General features: G+C 42.4%; 1 protein-coding gene across 1 annotated transcript in view; it reads right to left on the reverse strand.

Annotated features, from left to right (window-relative positions):
* The window catches only part of PTPRU (protein tyrosine phosphatase receptor type U), a 335,303-nt gene extending 314,302 nt beyond the window's left edge, over nt 1–21,001 (reverse strand). Inside the window, exons 1-4 of the mRNA XM_029283530.1 lie at nt 20,960–21,001; nt 19,815–19,985; nt 18,642–18,867; nt 9,095–9,223 (exon numbers count right to left, since the gene is read on the reverse strand). Of these exons, the coding sequence (XP_029139363.1) occupies nt 9,095–9,223; nt 18,642–18,867; nt 19,815–19,985; nt 20,960–21,001 (568 nt within the window). The remainder of the gene's footprint in view (nt 1–9,094; nt 9,224–18,641; nt 18,868–19,814; nt 19,986–20,959) is intronic.
* Between the last annotated feature and the right edge of the window lie 2,469 nt (nt 21,002–23,470).

The following is a 23,470-nucleotide window of genomic DNA, read 5'->3' on the forward strand; positions in this document are numbered from 1 at the left end:
GACCTCCAACGCAACCCTATATGCCTACGAAGCCCTATCTATTTCCAAGTTCAGTTCTTTTAGCTGGTACTCTGGAATGGCCACATTCTGGGAGCAGAAGAGTTGCTGAACCTGGGTTCCAGCTAAACAGCCGTCTTTCTCTCGAAGCCGCAAAGTGGCCTCTCTGGATCCTTTCCAGGACCGTGATTGCTTCATCCATAAACAGAGTGCAAAAACAGCTGGTCCCATAAGCAAATTTCCGAACCTCCGGCATTCCACTCTGACGACGTTGGCAAACTAGAGTGGAATGATGATAGTCAATCTCAGGTAGTAAAAACTTACAGGGGACAATGGTAGACAGTTCCTGGTAACAGCAGCCGGTGTACAACGATGGTAGTCCGTCTCTAGTAACAGCAGCTAGAGCAATGATAGTCAGTCTCTAGTAGCAGCAGCTTGCTTAGAGCGATGTTAGCCAGTCTCTAGTAACAGCAACTTCCTTTCGTCCCGCCTGCTCCACTCGACGTCCAGCAAAACAGGACAGAGTCCAAGGCAAGGCAGGTCCGAAGGGGGAGTCCTCAGGGCCAGGGCCAGGGCAAGCCAAGAACAGTCCTCAAAGCAAGGCAAAAGCAATCCTCAAAGCCATCTATGTCCCAACAGCCTGTGAAGGTATTATATGCCAAGCATAATTCTGATGTGAGGGATATTGAAAATAAATGCATGTCTTATTTGCTACAGTGCTATGTTGATGGATACAGGCAACAATTTTTTAAAAAAAAAAAACAAGGAAGTATTAAGTTACTAATCAAATTGTTGGGTTCTTGGGGCCCTCTGAGCTTGATTGTTTTCTTGCAATAACCTTGATGTTAGCCCTTCAGCGACAGACCAGACAAGAAGCACAACAATGAATATATTTTTATTGCAAGATTACATTAAAAGAATCTTTGCAAGTCTGAAATTATTTCTCTCCTCCTCTCCTTTTAGCTTCTGAAAAACTAGGGAAGGTTCCTCCTGAAGTGCTTCCCATGCTCTCCCTTCCTTCTGTGGACTGAGATATTTTTTGCATGATCGTTGTCCAGCCTGCAGTTCCTCCTCCAGTCTCCAAGGTCATCCCCACAGACCATGACACTTGATGACTTATCTGGCTGAGTAAAGAAATGCCTGCAGGAAAATAACCAAGCTCAGAGAACTCCTAAAACCCAACAGTTCAATATTGAATGCAGATAAATTCTCTTCTATTTCCTAAACAAATTGTTCACTGAGCTTGAACATTAAAGAAAGCCAGGGAATAATAATACAAGTAGTCCTCAACTTATCACCACAATTTAGCCCAAAATTTATGTTAAGTGTGTTTTGTCCCATTTTACGGCTTTTCTTGCAATATTGGCTAAGTGAATCACTGCAGCTATTAAATTAGTAACACCAATTTGTTAAGAGAATCTGGCTTCTCTGTTGACTTTGTTTCTCAGAAGGTCCCAAAAGGGGATCACATGACTCTGGGACACTGCAACCGTCATAAATATGAGTCAGTTGTCAAGCATCCAAATGTAAATCACGTGACCCTGGGGATGCTGCAGCAATCATAAGTGTGAAAAACGGACATAAGTCACTTTTTTCAGTGGCATTGTAACTTCAAATGGTCACTAAGTGAACTGTTGAAAGTCGAGGGCTACCTGTAGTTAAGACTTGCTCAAAGGGCTACCTGTAGTTAAGTGCTACTCAAACCCAGAGCCCAACAGGTGATTTTCAACCAGTCAGTCTAAGCAGGAGGAGGAGTAATAGTAGTAGTAATAGTAGTAATAGCAGAAGAAGGAGTAGTACAGGTAGTCTCAACTTACAACAATTGGGAGCAGAATCTCTGTTACTAAGTGAGTCATGTCCAATTTTATGACCTTTTCTGCCATGGTTGTTAAGTGAATCACTGAAGTTAACTGAATTACACAGTTGTTAAGCAAATCAGGCTTCCCCCATTCACTTTGCTTGTTGGAATTTAGCTGCGAAGATCACAAATGGTGATCACCTGGGGTGCTACAACCACCATAAATACATGCTGGTTGCCAAGTGCCCAAATTTTAATCATCTGACCGTGGGGGTGTTGCAGTGGCCGTTAAGTGCAAGGACCAGCCATATGTCACATTTTACAGTGCTGTTGTTTGAAACTTTGAATGGTCACTAAACAAATGCTTGTAAGTCGAGGACTACCTGTAACAATAAACTTTATTATGATCACTGATCTAAAGCAAAACCAAATTCTGACCTGGCAAATTAAAAAAAAACCATAGTAAATACAGGTAGTCCTCGACTTGCAACAGTTTGCTTAGTGATTGTTCAAAGTTACAGCAGCATTGAAAAAAGTGTCCTGATGATCAGTTTTTCACCCTTACGACTGTTGCAGCATCCCCATGGTCACATGATCAAAATTCAGAGGCTTGGCAACTGGCATGTATTTGTGACAGTTGCAGTATCCTGGGGGTTATGTGATCACCTTTTGCGACCTCCTGACAAGCAAAGTCCATGGGGAAGGCAGTCAATGGGGAAGCCAAAAACAACTATGTAACTAACACAGTGATTCACTTAACAATTATGGCAAAAATGGGCCAAAATGCACTTAGAACAGAAGTTTTGGGCTCAGTTGTGGTCATAAATCAAGGACTAGCTTTGATCATAAAGGTTGAGGTATGGTGTGTTTTACAAATAGCAAAACAAATGCCATGTTGTCATCCTAAAAAATTAGCAGGACTGTTGTGGAGAGAACATTCAAGGAGATTCTTATGATCCTATCTTGAATTCTCAAAAAAAAAAATGACATAAATGCAGTAAATAATAAATAAGCAGCTAGGACTGGATGTATGATTTTATTTTTAGCTAATCCACAATAAAAAGGTTTGGCTTATAATAGCTGAGGGTGGTGTCTCGGAAACAATTCCAACCGAGAGGGCTAATTTAAATGGCATTTGATTATTTCAAGCTGGCCCAGAGGGCTACACCTATAGCTAATTACAAGTTTTAAAATTCCACAATGCACACATAAGTATTTTGCAACACTACTGAATTGTTACCATTAGGTAGAACCTTGAGTTATTTTTAGGACAAGGAACATATCATATCTCATCAGCTACGTTAAGAAGCTAGCTAAAATGTCTAGAAGTGACGTGATTACACCGGTCTAAACCCTCTCCTATTTGAAGATACTGTAGGTTGTAAGCTTTCTGCAGGGATAAAGATATATCACTTTAGATGCAATTTTTCATTCTGAGTTGTCCTTGGTTTCCTTCCTAGGGTCAGATGTCTGTATCGCACAGAGATAATGGTGAAATTATAAGACTCTGGGATTTATAGAGGAATCAGTCATCCCACATAGACTGCAGGCTCTCTGCGAGAAATTATACCTTCGATTATTTAGTACTGTTCCTCTCTTGTTTCCAGATTCATTCTCACAATATTATGCAAGTGTCAAATCCACATAACAGTGCACTCCGTAGCTCCATTATGGCATTTAGACCCTTACTGCTGATCTCTGTTTTTTATACCTTCAGATATATTTATGTGGAACTATTTTTAAAAGTGCTTTAGAAGCTTTATTCAGTGCATTTGCTTGTGGATCCTTCAAGATAAGAACATAGGTCAGTTTGGTGTAGTGGCTAAGGCACCAGGTTAGAAACCAGGAGACTATGAGTTCCAGTCCTGTCTTAGGCATGAAAGCTGGCTGAGTAATTTTGAGTCAATCACTCTCTCTCAACCTAACCCACTTCACAGGGTTGTTATTGTGGGGAAAATAGACCAAGGAAAGAGTATTAAATATGTTAGCAGCCTTGACCTGTTTATAAAAATAATGAACCATTAATGAACAATTAATCAGTAGAACAATCTGTCTCCAGAAGCTGTGAATGCTCCAACACTGGAAGTTTTTAAGAAGCGACTGGACAGCCATTTGTCTGAAATGGTATAGGGTTTCTTGCCTGAGCAGGGGGTTGGACTAGATGACCTCCATGGTCCCTTCCAACTTTATTATTGTTGTTGATGTTGTTGTTGTTGTTAAGGGAAGGGAAGGGCATAACAAATATAGGATTGAAAATATCTTAGTGATTGTGTTGTTCAACTCCTGCTCATTCCAAGGAATTAAACCTTGCTTTAGCTCAGTTTATAGCTAAGCTGGTAAATTTAGTGATACTCGAGAAATATGACCCTTCAGAATTCCAAGGTGCCATGTGTACAGCAGGTCCTAGATTAATATATAGATTGGAACTGTGTTTATCTACCAATTTTGGCCTTCCCAAATGCATATCTTGGCTTAAAATTAGTTATGTGAGAAGGTGTCACTTCAGTTCTGGAGACTCCTTCACTCCAGTCACTGGGGCATCTGATTGAGGCCACACTTCACTGCAAAAAAGAGAGATAGTCTGCCTCCAATTAAAAGCATCACAGCAGATGGTTTCACTTTGATACAATTTTCTTCTGCATGCATGCAAGTTCTCTTGCAGAACTTATGAAAAGTCAGCAAAGCAGCCTATTTGATACAACCCAGAATTGATACAGAATTGATACCACTATTTCACAGAGCACATTAAAAGAAAACTTCATCACCATTCCAAGCTTTGGGGCAGGCCGACTAAAAATACACATCAAGGCTCATTCAATAGTGCTTTTTTTTCAAGACCAAATATGCTTAGAAATGCATATTTAGAGAGCCAAGATCTTTGAAACCTGTTATTTAATAGCATAAAATGGTGAAATGTGTGCATAGAAAAAAAAATGAATAATCTGTCCAGAGAAATGACTTGATCTTATAATTTATTGTAACTGGAATCACAAAGTTCCTGCAAGAGATTCATTTTTGTTGTAAACATACATGTAGAGGTAGATAGTGTTGTCTCATTAATAATGACAATTGGTAATGCTAAAGCTTTATCAAAATTATTGGCATGTACTATAGAAAAAGATATAATCATTAATTTAGGCAGAAAGAGGGAATTTTCAATAACTTCCTTTTATGCCTTTCTTACATACTGCGTAGGTTTGCTGTTTTGCTCCAGTACATACACCAATTAATCTACAATGCTGCAGACATAAACCTTCTGTTTTCCCTTTTTTAAAAAAAGAACCACAGATATTTTTAAAACTTATCAAAATATGCATTTTCAAGGTTTTTTTTTTAATCACACCATCATCTGAAACTTGGAAGTACCAGCCAAATTGGCACAGTCTAGAAATAATTATTTTGTCAGTACAATATATCTCTGTTAGTTAAACTTCTTCAAAGCTTTTGACATATTACTGCTGGCTACCAATCCATTTGCAATCACAGTTTAGGAGTTTATTGCACTATAAGTCTCAAAATGGCTTTGGACCAGGACAGCAGAAGATCCTATCCTATGAATCTACAAGCCTTTGGATTCTTTTCTAAAAAAAGCTATTCCACATTTTTAAGAAAAAGTTGCAGATGTTTCAGGGGTTTGTAAACATATGATATTCTGTTTCTCCAATACCTAGAATTCATCCAGCAATTATTGTAAGATCACCTACTGATGTCTGCTTTTATAGTTCTGCCAAAAGTACTATTAAAGCTATTTTGTTATTAGGAATTGTTTTTATTGATTATGATGTTGTACTAAGAAATTCTTGCCCTGATTATTATATTGTTTTGTTGTTATATTGGTTTATATTGTACATCATTTTGATTTACCTGCACTGTGCTTAATTATTTTTTAAAAAAGGCAATGAAACCACTACTTCTGCTGCTATTACTCTTCCTCAGTGGACCAGCTTGAAAATTTGGCCTTTAATTATGATTTGACATGCAGTCAGCCAGATGTTTAGACCAGATTTTGGCATTTTTGTCCACATATCAAGTCTTTCCTAAGGGCCTGGGATAGGCAAATGTTATCTGATGGTATTATCATTGGCAGGATGTAAGCTGTTCCAAGTAAAGCTGCCTTTTGCAATTGACTGGTGGTGATTTTTCAATATCAATGGATTATTGTCATTGTCATTGTTATTATTATTATTATTATTATTATTATTATTATTATTTGGGGAGAGAGAGAGGGGAGAGAGAGAGAGAGAGAGAGAGAGAGAGAGAGAGAGAGAGAGAGAGAGAGAGAGAGAGAGAGAGAGAGAGAGAGATATGCTTTTGGGAAGATTGGGGGTTTTAAAGATAGATGGATGTGTATAACTATTTCGAAGAAATCAAAATTGTATTTTTTTTCCAGCGGGGTGATGGTGGAACATTTTAAGAAGCACACAATGGGAGCCAGAGGCTATATGCAGCCTGTAGACCTTGAGTTGCCAATTATTTGAGTCAGATGAACAAATAATCAAACTCAATATTAGCAACTCTCCAACTTCCTAACTGAAAAGACAACAAAGGTTACTCTTCAGCCACAGCTCCATCAGGGTGGAAGAACGTATTCTTGTATGGAAAGAAACTAATTGCAAGCTGGGGAGAATAATTACCTAGTGGGATGGAAATAAAAAGTTTGCAAAGGCCAAAGGCCAGTGGCCATTAAATCCTTTCCAGAGTGGCTTGACTTTTTAAAATATAATCCACAGGAAATTACCTATATTGTCATTCTTAGATACTGTACATGACCTTAAGTGTTTGGCTATCTTAAATGCATGTATTGTTGGAACAAACTGAACTTACTAAGCAGTCTGCATTGTGCTGTGTATGCCTGCCAAGTCCTCATCAGTATTCATCCTCAGTTGCCTCTATTTTTACATCATTTGCAAAACTTTTATTCAGCAGCAAATTGCTCCAGATGCTTGTCAAAAAGTATATGGGCATATCAGACTTATGCAAAAAGATTTGTTTCTTCTAAGCAAAGATATAATGCATCTCACTAAGAATTCAGGAAGCAGTTCATCACTCTCCTAATTTAAAAGCACGAGAGTCCCTGAATTCCAGTGTGGTCTCCCATGGCCCTTCCTGTATTGGGGGACTCTGCTGGGGGATGCTGGGAGCTGTAGCTCAGCAACATATGGGGAGAACATGTTTCACTTCCCTGCTACAGAAGGAGGATGCAAATCATATGGCTACCCCAAAATAAGAATTGGATATTTTTTTTATTTATTCAATCAGGTATGATTATTCTATGGGAGTGGCAAGAATAAAAAGGCATAGAGGTAGTCCTAAGGAAGCTTGTAAGTCATGGTGGTAATCATGTGATCAATCTGATTTTACGACCTGCAGTTGTTAAATAAACAGCACTTATCTGAACGCTTAATATCCCCCATTAGTTTAAAGTCTCCTTTGAGTCAAACTCCAGGTGACTTCATGGTGGTTTTCTTGACAATGTTTGTTTGTTATGCCATCTTTCATTCTAGGTAAGGTGGCCAACCTAGCACTCCAATCTTGCATCAGTAAAAGCAATGTAAAATATCCCAAAGATGCTTTTTCATGAAGCAACTGGACTTACTTGTTTTTCCTGTGAAGACATTTTGCTTCTCATCCAAGAAAGTCCAGTTGCCTCTTGAAAAAAAATATTTGGGACAACTATGACTTGGATGGCTGAGAATCTCCATAGACATTTAGTCATGTAAAATGGGGAGGGGTTGCCCAAAACTGGAAGTAAATGCCAGTTTTCAGCAAAAATATTGTAAATCACAGTCCTCACAGTCATCACAAGATACTGCAAAATGTCCATAAATGCAGGCTGGTTGTCGAGAGCCCAAAATGCAATTACGTGATCAATGGCCTGGCCATTGAAACTTCAGAATCAATTATTCAGTTACCTTGGGGCAGGGTTGCAGTGTAACTTCAAATGGTCACTAAGCGGCCAATTGTAAGTGAAGGCTCCTTCTGTGGGTCCTTGTAAAGACCCACCTCAGCTAACCACCCAAGAAAGCAGAACTCTTGAAACAGGCATTGTCTCAAAAGGAAACTTTTATTAGGGGTTAGTGACAGTAGGGAAGTCAAGGCGAGATCTGGGGAAAATCCCTCTTAAATGGTATAGTTAAACCAGCAATATTCCTCCTCCCACCAGAGTCATAATGCCCATCTGAAATCCAGCCAATCCACAGGTGGCACAGTTGGTGGCATCTCAAGGTCTTCTCCAGTTTCATTTCTTTGTAACCATTCCTTTCTCAAGGGGATAGAGGCAGGAGAAGAAGAGTAGAAAATGAAAGTTATCCCAAGCTAAAGTAAATATCCCCCCTCATGCTTAGTTTCTGAGCCCAGCAAAATCAGCCATGTATTGCCACTTTCTGGTGCATATCTCACTTCGCTTTTCCAATAAAAAGAATAATACTAAGGCCGAATATTAAAAGAACAGTAACCAACACTTTTTTTTGGAAAAATATAAGAAAAAAAAATAGCAAATAATCACAAAAGACAGAACTGGTCATAAATAGACAAAATAAACAAAAACCAAGAGAAATGTCAAAAAGAAATGTCCTCCGCTGTCAATGAAATTCAAATAAACTCAAATAAAATATACCTTCCCACAGAGAATTGCACATTTCAGGAAATGCCATCAAGAAAACTACTAAGTGTGCCTTTGGGAACAACAATATATGCAAAACAAGCACAGTTGCTGACCCGTGATACATTCTGACTGTCAGCCTTACAAAGTACACCATCAGGAAACATGACCAGATGAGTTAATTCTACTTTATTGTAAGGTTAGATTAAGAGAATCTTGCAAGTCTGCAAGTCTCTCTTCTCTTCCCCTCTATCGCACAAAAACTAGAAAGGGTCACTTCTGAGCCTCTTGCCCCTTCCACATTCCTGCTTAGGGCTAAGTTACCTTTTATCTGACTGTTCCCTTGGCCGTGTCTTGTTGCCTTGTCTCCAAAGATCATTCCCATACAGCAATAGCAATAGCACTTAGACTTATATATTTTCTGAGCAGTTTACAATGCCAGTATATTGCCCCCAACAATCTGAGTGCTCATTTTACCGACCTCAGAAAGATGAAGGCTGAGTCAATCTTGAGCCCCATCAGGTTCACAGAGTTAGCTGCAATACTTCATTTTAACCTCTGCGCCACTAGGACTCCTCTTATACCATTACACTTACTGTTCCTGACATAGCATAATTAAGCTCCCTTTGTAACATAGTGTTACACAGTGCCTTCTTCGTTATCAGTTTAAACTGCCTTAAATTAAGACTCAGGCTTACCATGAGGAAGATCAGAGGTCAGATGGGGAAGAAGATAGTTTCGGATCAACTCCCACTCAAAGTCATCTTCAGCACCTTGGCTATATTCACACTGATTTAGATCCCCGTCTTCTTCAAATGTGCAGCCAGCTATGAAAGAGATTCAGAGACACGTCAAGATGAAGAACAGCATCTTAACTCTGAGAAATGTACAGAAAATGCATCCTAACAGAGTACAGGAAAATGACAAAGCATGTGTAAATTATAGATATTTCTGCAAAGCGCATATAAATTGTAGATATTTCTGCACCTGAAATTTCTTTTTCACACTTTCGAAGAACCATTGCATTTAGCAAGGGGGATTTACGTTTTTGATAATTTTTGATAATCTTCCTAAAAGATATTCAAAGAGTCCATCTATAATCTCCAAGTTATTGGTTCACAGTTAACAGTGATTTAACAATCAGGAAGTTGTAAAATTTCAAAACATGTAAAGAATTTCACTAAATATTAGGAAAATTTCCTGATGGAATTACCTTTAGCAGCAGAATAAACTAATCTGAAAAAATACACACTCACCTTCCTAAGATACTTATGGCTGGATAGTCATCTTTGAAGCTATTATAATAATGGGTTTACAGCATTTGAAAGAAATTTAGCAGATGGCAATACCTGCTAAATACATAAATACATAAAGTCTTTTATTTCAATGTAAGGTATTGTAGAATATTTCTGGCGGATCTTATTTGCCTTCTAGAAGTTCTCTGGATTTTTCTATTATCTATTGGATGGGGGGGAGGCAAATTCTTTGGGTTCACATACAATATATCCTTTTCAAAGCTGTTACTAGATTATTTCTTCTTACTTTTATTATTTAGATTACTATCATTTAGAATCAGATTAATATTTTTCTTATTAACTAAGTGCTTCAAATGTGGAGTCAATAATAGGACAATTTTATTAATTTGCTAAGACTGCACAACGGGCTTTTGAAAGCTACTATTTTGTTTGACTATATGTATTTAAATATTTTCTATTGATGGTTACTATTTTGCTCATGCCTCTCACCAACCATTGCTAAAGGTTGGCCTAAAAACAATAAACTTGAAAAATGAATAGTAAAGTAAGTTGGACCCAAATATCCTAAGAAGATATATTTGAGACTTGACAGAGAAAACATCCTGCAACTTCCCAAGCTGCATTAATTTATAATTAAGTTCTTCCAGAGTGGAAAACAAATGTTATAAGTAATTCATCCTAGATAGGAATCCAATCATGGGGAAATATTATCAGGGTTTGCATTTAACACTGAAGCAGAATTCTAAAAAGGAAGGTGCAGGAACCTTTTGCCAGTAAAAATGGATGAAAAGTATTGAACGCTCACAAAATATCTCCTCTTACCTCCCTCAGCAGAACCAACATGGAGGAAGAAAAGAATACAGGCAGTCCTCAACTTACGACCACAATGGAGCCCCCAGTTTCTGCTGCTAAGTTAGATCATTGTTAAGTGAGTTTTGCCTCATTTTACAACCTTTCTTGCCAAACTTGTTAAGTGAATCACTGCAACTATTAAGTTAGCAACATGGTTCTTAAATGAATCTGGTTTCCCCATTGACTTTGCTTGTCAGAAGGGCGCAAAAGGTGATTAAAAGACCCCGTCTGAATTTTGATCATGTGACCATGGGGATGCTGCAACTGTTGTAAGCAGGAAAAACAGTCATAAGTCATTTTTTCCAGTGGTATTGTAACTTTGAAGGGTCACTAAATGAACTGTTATAAGTCGAGGATGACCTGTATGTAGATATTGCAGATATTATACAGTTGGAATGAGGCACTGCATTGCAACATCCTCTACATCAGGGATCTCCAACCCCCGGTCCATGGACCGGTACTGGGCCACGGCATGCCAGCAACCGGTCCGCACAAACAAGCAAAGCCCCATCAGCGGGATGCAGGCAGCACACAAAACCACACCCCCTCCGGTCCGCGGAAAAACCACATAACTGGTCCCTGGTGCCCAAAAGGTTGGGGACCTCTTCTCTAGATATAGAGATATCTTACATTTGTTTGCCAGATATGAGAAGCTAAGCTTCCTCATTCACCACTGGACCTCTAAGTATAGTGTTTAAATTTTCCTCTACAAAAAGGTTTCATTGATTACAGTGAAGGGATATAAAGACGTTTGCACGCCACTTTCTTAAAAAGCTGCCAAAAGAACTGCAATCACAGGGCAGTTGAGAAGCTGAATGGATAGATAGAAGAAACAAGCTAACTATAGAGTGAAAATCAAAAGGAGAGTCCATCCCTCATGGAACATCTTTCCTCTTTCCTTAATATTTGCTTTAGAAGACTCTTGGGTTTTTTTCTCCATGTAATATTCAAGAGTATGATTATCCATTATCCCTGAACAAAACTGCCTGTCCTGCTTCAAGTCAGATTTTCACCAAAGCTAGTCATGAGTTTCAGATTTGTGAAGCTCATCATAATTTGAGGAGGGATTTACAGTAGCAATAGCAACAGCAATAACACTTAGACTTATATACCGCTTCATACTGCTTTACAGCCCTCTCTAAGCAGTTTACAGAGTTAGCATATTGCCCCCAACAATCTGGGTCCTCATTTTACCGACATAAGAAGGATGGAAGGCTGAGTCAATCTTGAGCCCGTCAGAACTGAATTCCAGATTGTGGGCAGAGTTAGCCTGCGATACAGGTAGTCCTTGACTTTACAACATTCATTTAGTGGCTATTCAAAGTTACAATGGCATCGGAAAAAAGTGACTTATGGACGTTTTTCACATTGACAACCATTGTACAGCATCCTCCATGGTCATGTGATCAAAATTCAGATGATTGGCCACTGGTTCATATTGATCACTGTTGCATGATCCCCTTCTGCGACCTTCTGACAATTAAAGTCAATGGGGAAGCCAGATTCACTTAATGACCATGTTACTAACTTAATAACTGCAATGATTCACTTAACAACTGCAGCAAGAGAAGTCATAAAATGGGGCAAAACTCACTTAACAAATGTTTCACTTAGCAACATAGATTGTGGCCTCAATTGTGATTGTAACTCAAGGATTACCTTTCCAGAGGTCCCCAACCTTGGCAACTTTAAAATTTGTGGACTTCAATTCCCAGAATTCCTCAGCCAGCCAGCCTGGCTGAGGAATTCTGGGAGTTGAAGTCCACAAGTCTTAAAGTTGCCAAGATTGGAGACCCCTGATCTATACTACATTCTAACCATTGTGTCCCCAGGGCTCTCTTACATTTAACTGGCGCTTGGAATTTTTTAGAAAGGCTATAATAATTCCTAACCTAGAATATTTTCCTTAGAGAACAGAGAAGCACTCTGAGTAATCTTGATACGGAGAGCCCAAGAACAGAGGAAATGAAGTGACTTGTGTATACCAAGCAACATGCTACTAGAAAAATTCTTTACACAGGGATCCCAATAGAGTAGTTCTTGACTTACAACCATTCATTTGCCAAGTATTCAAAGTTACAACAGCATGGGAAATGGTTATTTACAACCTGTCCTCACACTTATGACCATTATAGCATCCCCACAGTCCCCTGATCAAAAATTGGGCATTTGGAACCAGCATGAATTTACAGTGGTTGTCTTAGGGTCACATTTTGGCAACCTTCCCAGCCAGTTTCCAATAAGCAAAGCCAATGTGGGAAGCCAGATTCATGTAACAACTGTGACAGCCCCATCTTGCTTAGCAATGGACACTGTGGTCATAAGTCAAGGACTACTTGTCATGTCAAAAGGTCAAAAGGTATGCACAAGTCAATTCGTAGATATCTGTCTGTAAAGCAAGGACATCAAAGTCGGTCCAAAATTAGGACCTGAATTAACAGGCACTGCCCAACCTGCTTGCATCTTGGATATCTGTGATTTTATCCAAGTAAGACAGGAGAACAAGGAATTAACAGTGGCAGCCAAAAACATCAATGCATTTCTTCTGAGATGTATACAAGACCAATGACAAATAGCAGCAAGTATCCCGGTTTCAAGCTTTTGCTGTTTCAAAGATGGGAGTGATTTAAAAGAAATAATCTCTTCCAATTTTTTTTCTAAACGCAACATAAAACGGCAGGTGGAGGTTGCAAAATGCATGCAAAATGAGGCTTCCTATCAAGAACGATGAAAGGAAGAGCAAAGCAAAAAGAAGAAGAAGAAGAAGAAGAAGAAGAAGAAGAAGAAGAAGAAGAAGAAGAAGAAGAAGAAGAAGAAGAAGAAGAAGAAGAAGAAGAAGAAGAAGAAGAAGAAGAAGAAGAAGAAGAAGAAGAAGAAGAAGAAGAAGAAGAAGAAGAAGAAGAAGAAGAAGAAGAAGAAGAAGAAGAAGAAGAAGAAGAAGAAGAGACGGTATGAAAATTCCATAAGCTCCAGGAAAGCTTCAAAAATTCTGGAGCTCCTGCAGTTTTCCTCATGGACCATCAATCACCAGTGGAAATGACAAAGAATGTCTCATGGTTGGGATCTTTAATAGGAGATGGCCACTGATGGCAATGAAAGAACAACTGACCTTAAGTAGCGAACTAGCAAAGATTCAACAAAATGAAATGGAGGAATATTCTAATCCTGCCATATAGAGCCAAATTTTAAAAAAGCCACTGCAATTGTTTCAGAATGAATGCAAAACCAACAGATAAACAGATCCTTTCTCTTGGTTATTAACCCTGAATCAAAAAAAAAGAAGAAGTCCAGAACGGCCCCCACAAATGTGTTTAATTCATGTTTCCTTTTTATCTTGAAATTAACAGTATCATTCAACTGCATCACCTACCATGAATGAAAGATTTAACATAAAAATTATGACACCAACTTTCTTTTGGCTTTTTTAGCAAGACAGTTGAGCTTATACAGAGAGTCCACAACTTACAACCACAACTGAGCTCAAAATTTCTGTTGCCAAGTGAAATATTTGTTAAGTGAATTTTGCCCCATTTTACAATTTTTGTTGCCTCAGGTGTTAAGTGAATCACTGCAGTTGTTAAGTTAGTAACACAGTTGTTAAATGAATCAGGCTTCCCCATGGACTTTGCCTGTCAGAAGGTCGCAAAAGGGGATCACATGATTCCGGGACACTGCAACCATCACAAATATGAGGCAGTTACCAAGTGTCCAAATTTTGATCGTGAGATTATGGGGATGCTGCAGTGGTCGTAAGTGAAGTGAAGATGTTTTGCTTCTCATCCAAGAAGCTTCTTCAGTAGAAAAGTCCAGTTGCCTCTTGAAAAAGCACCTTTGGGACAACCATGACCTGGATGACTGAGAATCTCCATAGATTTTTCTCAGTGCTGTTGAACAGTCACTAAATGAACTGTTGTTAAATCAAGGACTACCTGCACTACATATCACCCAAGCTAACATATCCAAAGTTTGCTAGGACAAACATCTTAAATAGCAGGCTCTGATCTGAGTCAGTCACAGGGACCAGAGGTTTTGTTTTCTGAGCTTTTGGACTTGAGCCTGGAGCATCCTCAGGGAATTTCTCTCTTGCCTTTCTAACCCTTCTCTCTGAAGATGGGCTCTAGCACAAATCCTGGTGACCGACCTGGACTGGATCCTGCAACATTATTCTGGGACACGTCTAAGTGCCTTCATTCATCTTAAACAGCCTTCCTCATCTGTGCTACTGTCCAGAAAAGTAGACTTCAAAGGCCTCGAATTCTTTTAGCAAAAGCATGGCGTCAGCTGAAAATTCTGAGCTTTTAAATCCACCCACTTGCAGAACAGAGGAAGTTGGTCTAGAGCAGGGGTAGGCAACCTTGGCTCTTTTATGACTCGTGGACTTCAACTCCCAGAATTCCTCAGCCAGCCATGCTGGCTAAGGAATTCTGGGAGTTGAAGTCCACGAGTCATAAAAGAGCCAAGGTTGCCTACCCCTGCTCTAGAGAAACAATGTAAACTGGAATAAGTAAATTAAGATGTTTCTTTGTCCTCAAATCCCTTTCCCCCCCCTTTTTTTTGTCTCTCCTTGCATTTTACGCTTCTCAGAAGGATTGGAGGACAAAGCATTAAGTGTGAAATCCTGTGTATGCCCGTGATTTTTCACAGTTATGACAGGAAAATAGGAGTGAATAAATTGAGAAATGCAACTCAGCAAGACCTCCTGATACACTCACAAGCCATACAATCCATGGAAATAAAGGGAGAATTTCAGTTCCTAAGTTTATTCAGACGGAAACTTCACATTCCAGTGAGAGAGAAGTTCCCTGAGGATGGGCTTCAACACGAGTCTGAAAGCTCGGAAGACTAAACCAGTGGTGGGATTCAAATATGTGAACAACCGGTTTTCTGTATGGATGCCGCTTCCGGAAGTCCATTCTGGGTCTGGGTAACAACTATTAGCTACCGGTTCTGCCAAAGTGGTGCGAACCGGCTGAATCCCACCACTGGACTAAACCTCCAGTCTCAGTGACTAACCTAGATTGGATCCTGCAACATTATCCTGGGACACGAATATAGGTAGTCCTTGACTTACAACAGTACATTTAGTGTCCGTACAAAGTTACAACAGCACTGAAAAAAGTGACTTATGACTGTTTTTCACACTTATGACCGATGCAGCATCCCCATGGCCACATGATTAAAATTTGGATGCTTGGCAACAGGCTCCTATTTATGTCACTTGCCACGTCCCGGGGTCATGTGATCCCCTTTTGCAACCTTCTGACAAGCAAAGTCAATGGGGAAGCTGGATCCACTTAACAACCGTGTTACTAACATAACAACCATAGTGATTCACTTAACACCTCTGGCAAGATAGGTTGTAAAATGGGGCAAAACGTACTTCACTGTCTTGCTTAGTAATGGAAATTTTGGGCTCAATTGTGGTAGTAAATCGAGGACTTCATTCGTGAGACAGAAATTTCCCTGCCATCTGGCTAAAGCAAATCCCAAACTCACAAGGTTTGTGTGTGAAAACAAAGTAAGTGTGAAGATCTTAGTACAGAAATATTATTTTTCGGTGTAGTTTACGAAACTTAACAAACTTTTCCAAGTGTTTATTCTGTTGAAGGATCAAAACTGTCAAGAAATGGCTGGCATTCAAATTCAGGCTATCAAAAGATTTTTATTCTTAGCAAAAAAGAAAAAAGAAAAAGAAACAGTTTTAGATTAAGGTTTAAAATATTAGAAAATCATTCTACACAGCATTCTTTACTTTCAAAGCAATCCTAGCATTAACAATAGAGTATGAGCACTAAAATATGTTGGATTTATTGTTCAAAATTTCTTCTCAACGTAAGACCTTCTCAATAAATGAAGAAGATAACAAAAGATTGTTTTCTTTGGAGTTTTGCCAATCAAACAATGCCCAGCTTAGCGATCCTTCCGTGATTCTATTTTGTTTCTGATTGAGTTTAAAGTTGCTGGAGAACTTGATGATGCACAGTTTTGCAATGAAAAAAAAAGTCAGGGTGGAAGAAAACACAAGTGAAATGGTCTATTAAAGTGAATCGGTCTATTAATAAAATGTTTGCAGCAGCTTTGAGTATTATTATTAAGAAAAAAAATATGACAGGATAATTAATGCCTTTATTAAAATCAACAAAAAGCTACAAAAAGGCAACAACTTTTATACAACTGCATTTTTCAGACTGAATGTTATGTTGTTCAAAAATAGATAGAAAAAAATTTGGATAAATTAATCCAGGTATGTAATCATGGTGGCATGATTTCAGAAAGGGAGAAAACAGAACTGTGAAATTTAAAAGATGTGTGCTCTTTTTATGGGATGGCAACCGTGAAAGAGATCTAGGCCTAAGTCATTCTTTTAATTAATTTCAAATTATGCATTCTTATTTATTGTCTTAATATTTTAATGTTTATAATGCTTTATATGTTATAAGCTGCCCAGTGTCGCATGACAGGGAGATGGGCAGCATATAAATTTAATTAATAAATTAAAATAAATTAAAATTTTGCATCAAAATCTGCCTTGCAATGTGATTTTTGCAGATTTTTTCCCCTGTAAAAAACAATCTGTTTTCCTACTTTTCTTCCTTATACAATTCTTCTTTAAGACTTAATGGTAATGTGTAAAATCAGAGAGAATAATTGCGTGAGAAAGGGGCGTTGTCTTACCTGAATGCCTTTTCTCAGCAGGATGGTGTAGAGTCCACTGATTGGGTTATTTCAGCCTTCCTGCTCAGACTAAGACAAAAAAACTTTGCCACGCCTCCCTCTGGGTGTGTCTTCCCCAGTTTTTGTCGAGCCGAAGTATCCAGACGCAAGGCTCCAAACAAAAAAAGATAAAAGACACATGCCTAGACTAATGATAAACAGGGGGTGTGTGGACTCTACACCATCCTGCTGAGAAAAGGCGTTCAGGTAAGACAACGCCCCTTTCTCCAGCAGAATGGGTGTAGAGTCCACTGATTGGGACATACCAAAGCCGTTCATGTCCCTGAAGGGAGGGAAGTCTAGGCCTGTGCCCCATGAGAAGTAACAACTTGCTGCAGAACCCGCCTGCCAAAAGCCGCATCTGCTGCAGCAAATCTGTCAATCCTATAATGTTTAATGAAGGAAGAGGGGGACGACCAAGTCGCCGCCCTGCAAATCTCCTCAAGCGAAGCCTGGGTAGACCAGGCCGCAGAGACCGCAGCACTGCGCATAGAGTGGGCCGTGATTTGAGAAGGGACTGGAAGGGACTGCGAAACGTAAGCCCTCGTGATACAGGCTCTGATCCACCATCCAATGGTGGAAGAAGAAACCTTCCTCCCCAGCGTAGATGGCTGGAAAGAGACGAATAAGGCCTCTGACTTCCTGAAGGCCGAGGTTCATTTAAGATAGTGGCGCAGGGCCCTGCGCACGTCCAACGTATGCCACCCTCTCTCCAGATGATGGGAAGGGTTAGGACAGAAGTTAGGGAGTACCAGGTCCTGGGATCGATGAAACCCTGTATTGACCTTAGGAATGAATGCAGGATCCAACCAGAGGACCACCCTGTCCTCGTGGAATGTGCAGAGATCCCTCCTGACTGATAGAGCGGCTAATTCTGAAATTCGCCTGGCCAACGTAATGGCCACTAAAAAGGCCACCTTCAAGGTGAGAAAGTGTAGGGAACACGAACTTAGCAGTTCGAATGGAGAAGTTAACGCCTGCAGTACCTTGGGCAAATCCCAGGATGGGTAACGATGGACCGTAGGTGGGCCAGTGTTAGCAGCACCCTTAATGAAGGCACCGACCGCTGGGTGGTGAGACAGGGAATCTTGGTTGTCACAAGTGAGAACCGTCGATAATGCCACCACCTGCCTGCGTATGGTGCTGGCCGACAGACCCCTATTTAATCCCTCAAGCAAATATTCTAATATATTTGGGATAGTGACCGAGAGCGGCGAGAGGTGCTGTCGCCTACACCAGGAGCAGAAGTTTCTCCAAGTGGCATCGTAGATTCTGTTGGTTGATGGGCGCCTTGAGGCCTGGATAACCGAGATTATCCCGGAGGAATAGGACTGTCTAGTTAGGCCTTCCCGCTCAAGTGCCAAGCGGCTAGTTGGAGCCACTGCGGATCTGGATGCTGGAGATTCCCCTGGCTGAGAGCTACTCGGTCTGGGGGGATTCTCCACGGTGGTGAGAGCGACAGGTCCACCAGGTCTGCAAACCACGGCCGACGTGGCCAAAATGGAGCAATTAAGATTAGCTCTGCTCGTTCTTGTAGGAGCTTGCGAATAGTTGCTTGGAGCAACGGAAGAGGGGGAAAAGCATAAAACACGCCCTTCGGCCATACGCTCCGGAGGGCATCCGTCCCCTCCGCCCCCCTTGACGGGAATCTGGAAAAGAACCTGAGGAGCTGTGCATTAGTCGGGGAGGCGAAGAGATCCAGGACAGGTTGGCCGAACCTGTGAGCTACCTTCCTGAACAAGTGTGGATCCAGTTTCCACTCCGAATGATCCACGGTGGCCCTGCTCAGGGAGTCTGCCTGTTGATTGTCCTCCCCCGAAATGTGTTCCGCTCTGATGGAGCTCAGAGTGGACTCTGCCCAAAGTCCCAATGCCATGGCTTCCTGCATGAGAGACCAAGAGTGGGTCCCTCCTTGTTTGTTTATGTGAGCCTTGGCCGTAATGTTGTCTGTCAGGATCAGCACATGTTTCCCAGCCACAAGGGAGGAAAACTTCCGGAGGGCCAGGTGAATGGCCCTGAGCTCCAGCCAATTGATGTTGTGGGCCAGGTCTGACCTGGACCACCGACCCTGTGCCAAGTGGTTGCGAAGATGTGCCCCCCAACCGAACAGACTGGTGTCTGTGGTCAGGGTGGTCCTGATCGGTTCCTTGAAAACAGTGCCCTTGGTTAAAGTGGATGAGGTCCACCATAAGAGTGAAGCCAGGGTAAGATGGGGAACCCTGACCCTCCTTTTGGAGGCACTGATGTTGCGTCTCTGAAAGGGAAGGAGGAACCATTGGAGACTCCTGGAGTGAAGCCTGGACCACGGAACGATGCCCAAGCAAGAGACCATCTTCCCCAGGAGTTGGGAGAGTTACACCAGAGGCACCCTCTTTTCCCTGCGGATCTGCTGGGCTAGCATCCGAATGCTGACCTGGCGCTCCGGAGAGAGATAGACTTCGCAAAGATTTGAGTCTATCAGCGCTCCCAGATGGATTAGACGTCTTGTGGGTGTCGTGTGACTCTTTTTGAAATTCACGGAAAAACTGTGATCCTGAAGAGTCTGTATTGTGATTTCCAGGTCTGACTGGGCTGAATGGAAGGACCTGGACTGTACGAGTATGTCGTCCAGGTAGCACTGTACACGCACGGGCCTCATCCTTAGATGAGCCGCCAGCACGGCCAAAATCTTTGTGAAGACCCTGGGAGCCGACGAGAGACCAAAGGGAAGGGCCCAATACTGGTAATGCCGGTGCGCGTAGGAGAACCGCAGGAACCTGCGGTGTTCCTGGAGGATCGGAATGTGGGGGTAAGCCTCCGTCAGGTCGATAGAGGAGAGGAAGTCCCCTTTCCTGATGCTTGCCAAGATAGATTTTAGGGTCTGCATCTTGAACTTCCTGTAAATTAGGAAGTAATTTAGACCCTTCAGGTCCAGTATCGCCCTCCATCCTCCTGAGGCCTTGGGGACCACAAACAGGATGGAATAAAACCCCACTCCTATCTGGTCTTGAGGAACCCTTTCTATGGCCCTGATGTCCAATAAGTGGGCGATGGCTGTCGAAACTAGATGAGCTTTTGAAGAATTGTTTGAAATCGGGCACTGTATGAAATGATCTGGGGGAAAAGATCGAAACTCTAGGGAGAGACTGTGTCTTATGGTCTCTCTGACCCAAGCGTCCATAGTAGTGCCCTCCCAGATATTGTAAAACAGTGCCAGCCGACCCCCAATGGGGTAATCCTCCTTGGCGTCACTTGGACCGCCTGTATGGTCTGCCGCCCGAGCCCCTGAAGGGATGCCTGTTGTGGGACTGGCCCCTGGCTCCACTACCCTGGCGGTCCTGTTGGCGATCCTGCCTAGAAAGATAGGACCGTGAGCCTCTGGGCCAATCCCAGGACTGCCCTGCCCGAAAGGGCTGTCTCCATTCCCAAGAACCACCGGGTCAAAAAGACGACCTACGGTAACCTAGTTGAGGTCGCCTATCCAGGTTTTTTGGATGGGTGAGCCAAGACTTTGCGCTTGTCCTTGCCCTCAATTACATGAGGGTCTATCACAGCACCAAATAAGTGCGTTCCACTGGACCTGGAAGTTGAGAGACGCCACTTTGCTTTTAAGTCCGTTCGCCACTGCTTCAACCAGAGAAGCCTGCGTGACGCTACTATGGCAGCAACCGATCAGGCCGAGCATCTGGCCGAATACAGAGATGCATCCGCAATGTACTCAGAAGCTGCTACTATCTTGCCTAGTGTTTGGTGCGCTCTGACCTGATCTGGTGGGATGAGAGCCTGGAGATCCTGCAGCCACATAATCGCTAAACGCACAAAGAAGGAGGATGAGGTTGCCGCCCTTATTGCCCAAGCCGAAGATTGGTGAGCCCTGCGACATGAGAATTCGAACTTTTTATCCTCCGCCTTTAAGAATTCAGCCATGTCCCCAGGAACAGCGGTGTTGGAGAACAGAGAAGCCAGAGGGGCGTCCACAGTTGGAACTTCTAAAAGAGAGGCAAAGGAAGAGGCAACATTATAAAGTTTCTTATCCAAACTACTCGGAGAGGGAGTGGAGGCTAGGGATGACCACTGCTTTTCTACCGTAGTCCTGAAGACTGACGAACATGGAATCTGAGGCTCCTCCCTGACCTTTTCAGCAAACAGGGGGTTGGCCTCCTGGTTCGAGGAGGTAGATGGTGCCTCCTCCTGAGCTGAAGTAAGCTTTACTGTGGCTATGGCTTTTAAGAGAAGAGACCGAAATATGGAAGGGTCGAATAGACCCGAGGATGTCACCTGCTCAGGTGTAGGGTCCTCATCCTCCGACAATATAGTGTCTGCTACTTCCAGGTCGATTGATCCTCCCTCCCCCAATTGTGAGGAGGTCTCTAAAACATCAGAGCGAGGCCCCGTATCATGTGCCTCCTGGGGCGGGGGAGCGGGCGGGGGAGGGGGGATGTGACTGTGTTTGGTCCCGGCCAGCGGATGCCATAAATTGTTTGAATGCATGATGCATAAAGGCCTGGAATTGGCTCTGGGACCATGTTTCCTCTTGATCTCTGGAGCTGGCCCCAACCCCAGTTGGGGCACATCTGCTCTCTGGTGTTTGGTACGACGAAGAAGAGGAGGAGGAATGATGAGGACCAACCTGCTCAGTTCCCCCCTGAGGAGACCAAGATCATGGGGCATCCTGTGATGATTCAAATTGAGGCTCTAGCGAATGGGTGTCGAGTGGGGCGGGGGAAACCAATTCAACCCCACTGGGCCTCAGCCTCTGTGCCTTGGAGAATTCTCTTTCCAGAGCTAGGTGTCTCCTCGAGGCCTCTCGCTTGGCTGTCTTAGAAATTTCCTTTGTAGTCAAATGTTTGGTTTTAGCTTTTTTCTTTTTTCCCCCCACTTCTGATTCCTCCGATCTGCATTTTGTTTGTGCGGGGGGGACACTGGTCTGAGTTGCCTGGGGCGAGGAACTGTCTGCCATTGTAGTCTAGGTACTCCTGGACAGTTGTACCTAGAGGTGGGGGGAAACAAATACGCAGATCACGCAGTCAGAGATGGAAAACTGATCCTCACTCTGAACAGTTAACAATGGCAAGAACAGCCAGACAGTGTTCTAATACTGCCTGTTCAGGCCTTGTGACTAAAGGTCACTGACTAACTGAAACAGGTGGTCAAACAAATATCTCTTTGCACGTCTCCCTTAGATCTGAAACTCAAAGATGAACACCTTGAGCTGCACAATGCAGACAAGTTCCAATCTTGGAACAGCACTCACGAAGCTCACAGCACTCGCAGTGAATATTAGAAAAATACTTTTCCCCCTGAACGGGCCTGCTCACAGGCCAAGGCACTCAGGCAATAGGATGATCCTCAGTGAAAACAATTAGGCCTTCAAAATGGCGTCTGCCACGTGGGCCTTATAAACAACCCCCCGCGGGTAATAAAGATGATGGAAAATGAGTCAAAGTAAGGACTTCACAATGGCTTCCGCCACGTAGCCTTGTAGACAATTCCCCCGCAAGTACTGGAGCAATAAGTAAGAATAGGCCTCAATATGGCATCAGCCATGTGGGCCTGCAAAAAGGCGCCCTTCGCTGAGACCATGCGGTCAAAATGGCGGCCGTGAGTACTTAGCGAAGCCAATTAATTGCGAGGGAAAATTGTGGAAGCCTTGGGAGAGGCAGAGGCTCTGGGGCAAACCAAGAAAGGGAAAGAACTTCTGACTCCCCCCCCCTGCTCCCAAGCACTCGCGGTTAGTAGCGCAGCAGCCACTGCGATCCAGAGACTGGCTGCAGGCTGAAAAGCTCCCTCACGATCACGATGCGATGAATCAAGCTCCGGAGGTCTCCTGCCGAAAGCTGATCTCCGCTGCCCGGCTAAACAGCGGAATCGCGGAGGCTTGCTGTTTGTCGGGAAACCTCCCCCGAACGGAGCCTGCAGCCTCCCACTTCCAAGCCCCGAGGGGCAGCAGGAATACAAGGACAGAATCCTTATCTCCTCAGGGAATCCCCAGAATGGTAAATTTGGAAAGGAAAAGCCAATTAGTCCAAATAAAATTTTACAGAATCAAATTTAAGTAAAGCCAATCAATGTAAAAGAGTCTAAACTAGCCTAGCTAAGGAGCCTTAAAAAACAGCGTCTTGCTGAGCTCGAGACTAAGACAAAAACTGGGGAAGACACACCCAGAGGGAGGCGTGGCAAAGTTTTTTTGTCTTAGTCTGAGCAGGAAGGCTGAAATAACCCAATCAGTGGACTCTACACCCATTCTGCTGGAGAATATATGGAACATTCAGA

This window comes from Protobothrops mucrosquamatus, unplaced genomic scaffold (assembly GCF_001527695.2).
Source record: "Protobothrops mucrosquamatus isolate PMUCROS unplaced genomic scaffold, P.Mucros_1.0 scaffold116, whole genome shotgun sequence".
NCBI classification, from domain to species: domain Eukaryota; kingdom Metazoa; phylum Chordata; class Lepidosauria; order Squamata; family Viperidae; genus Protobothrops; species Protobothrops mucrosquamatus.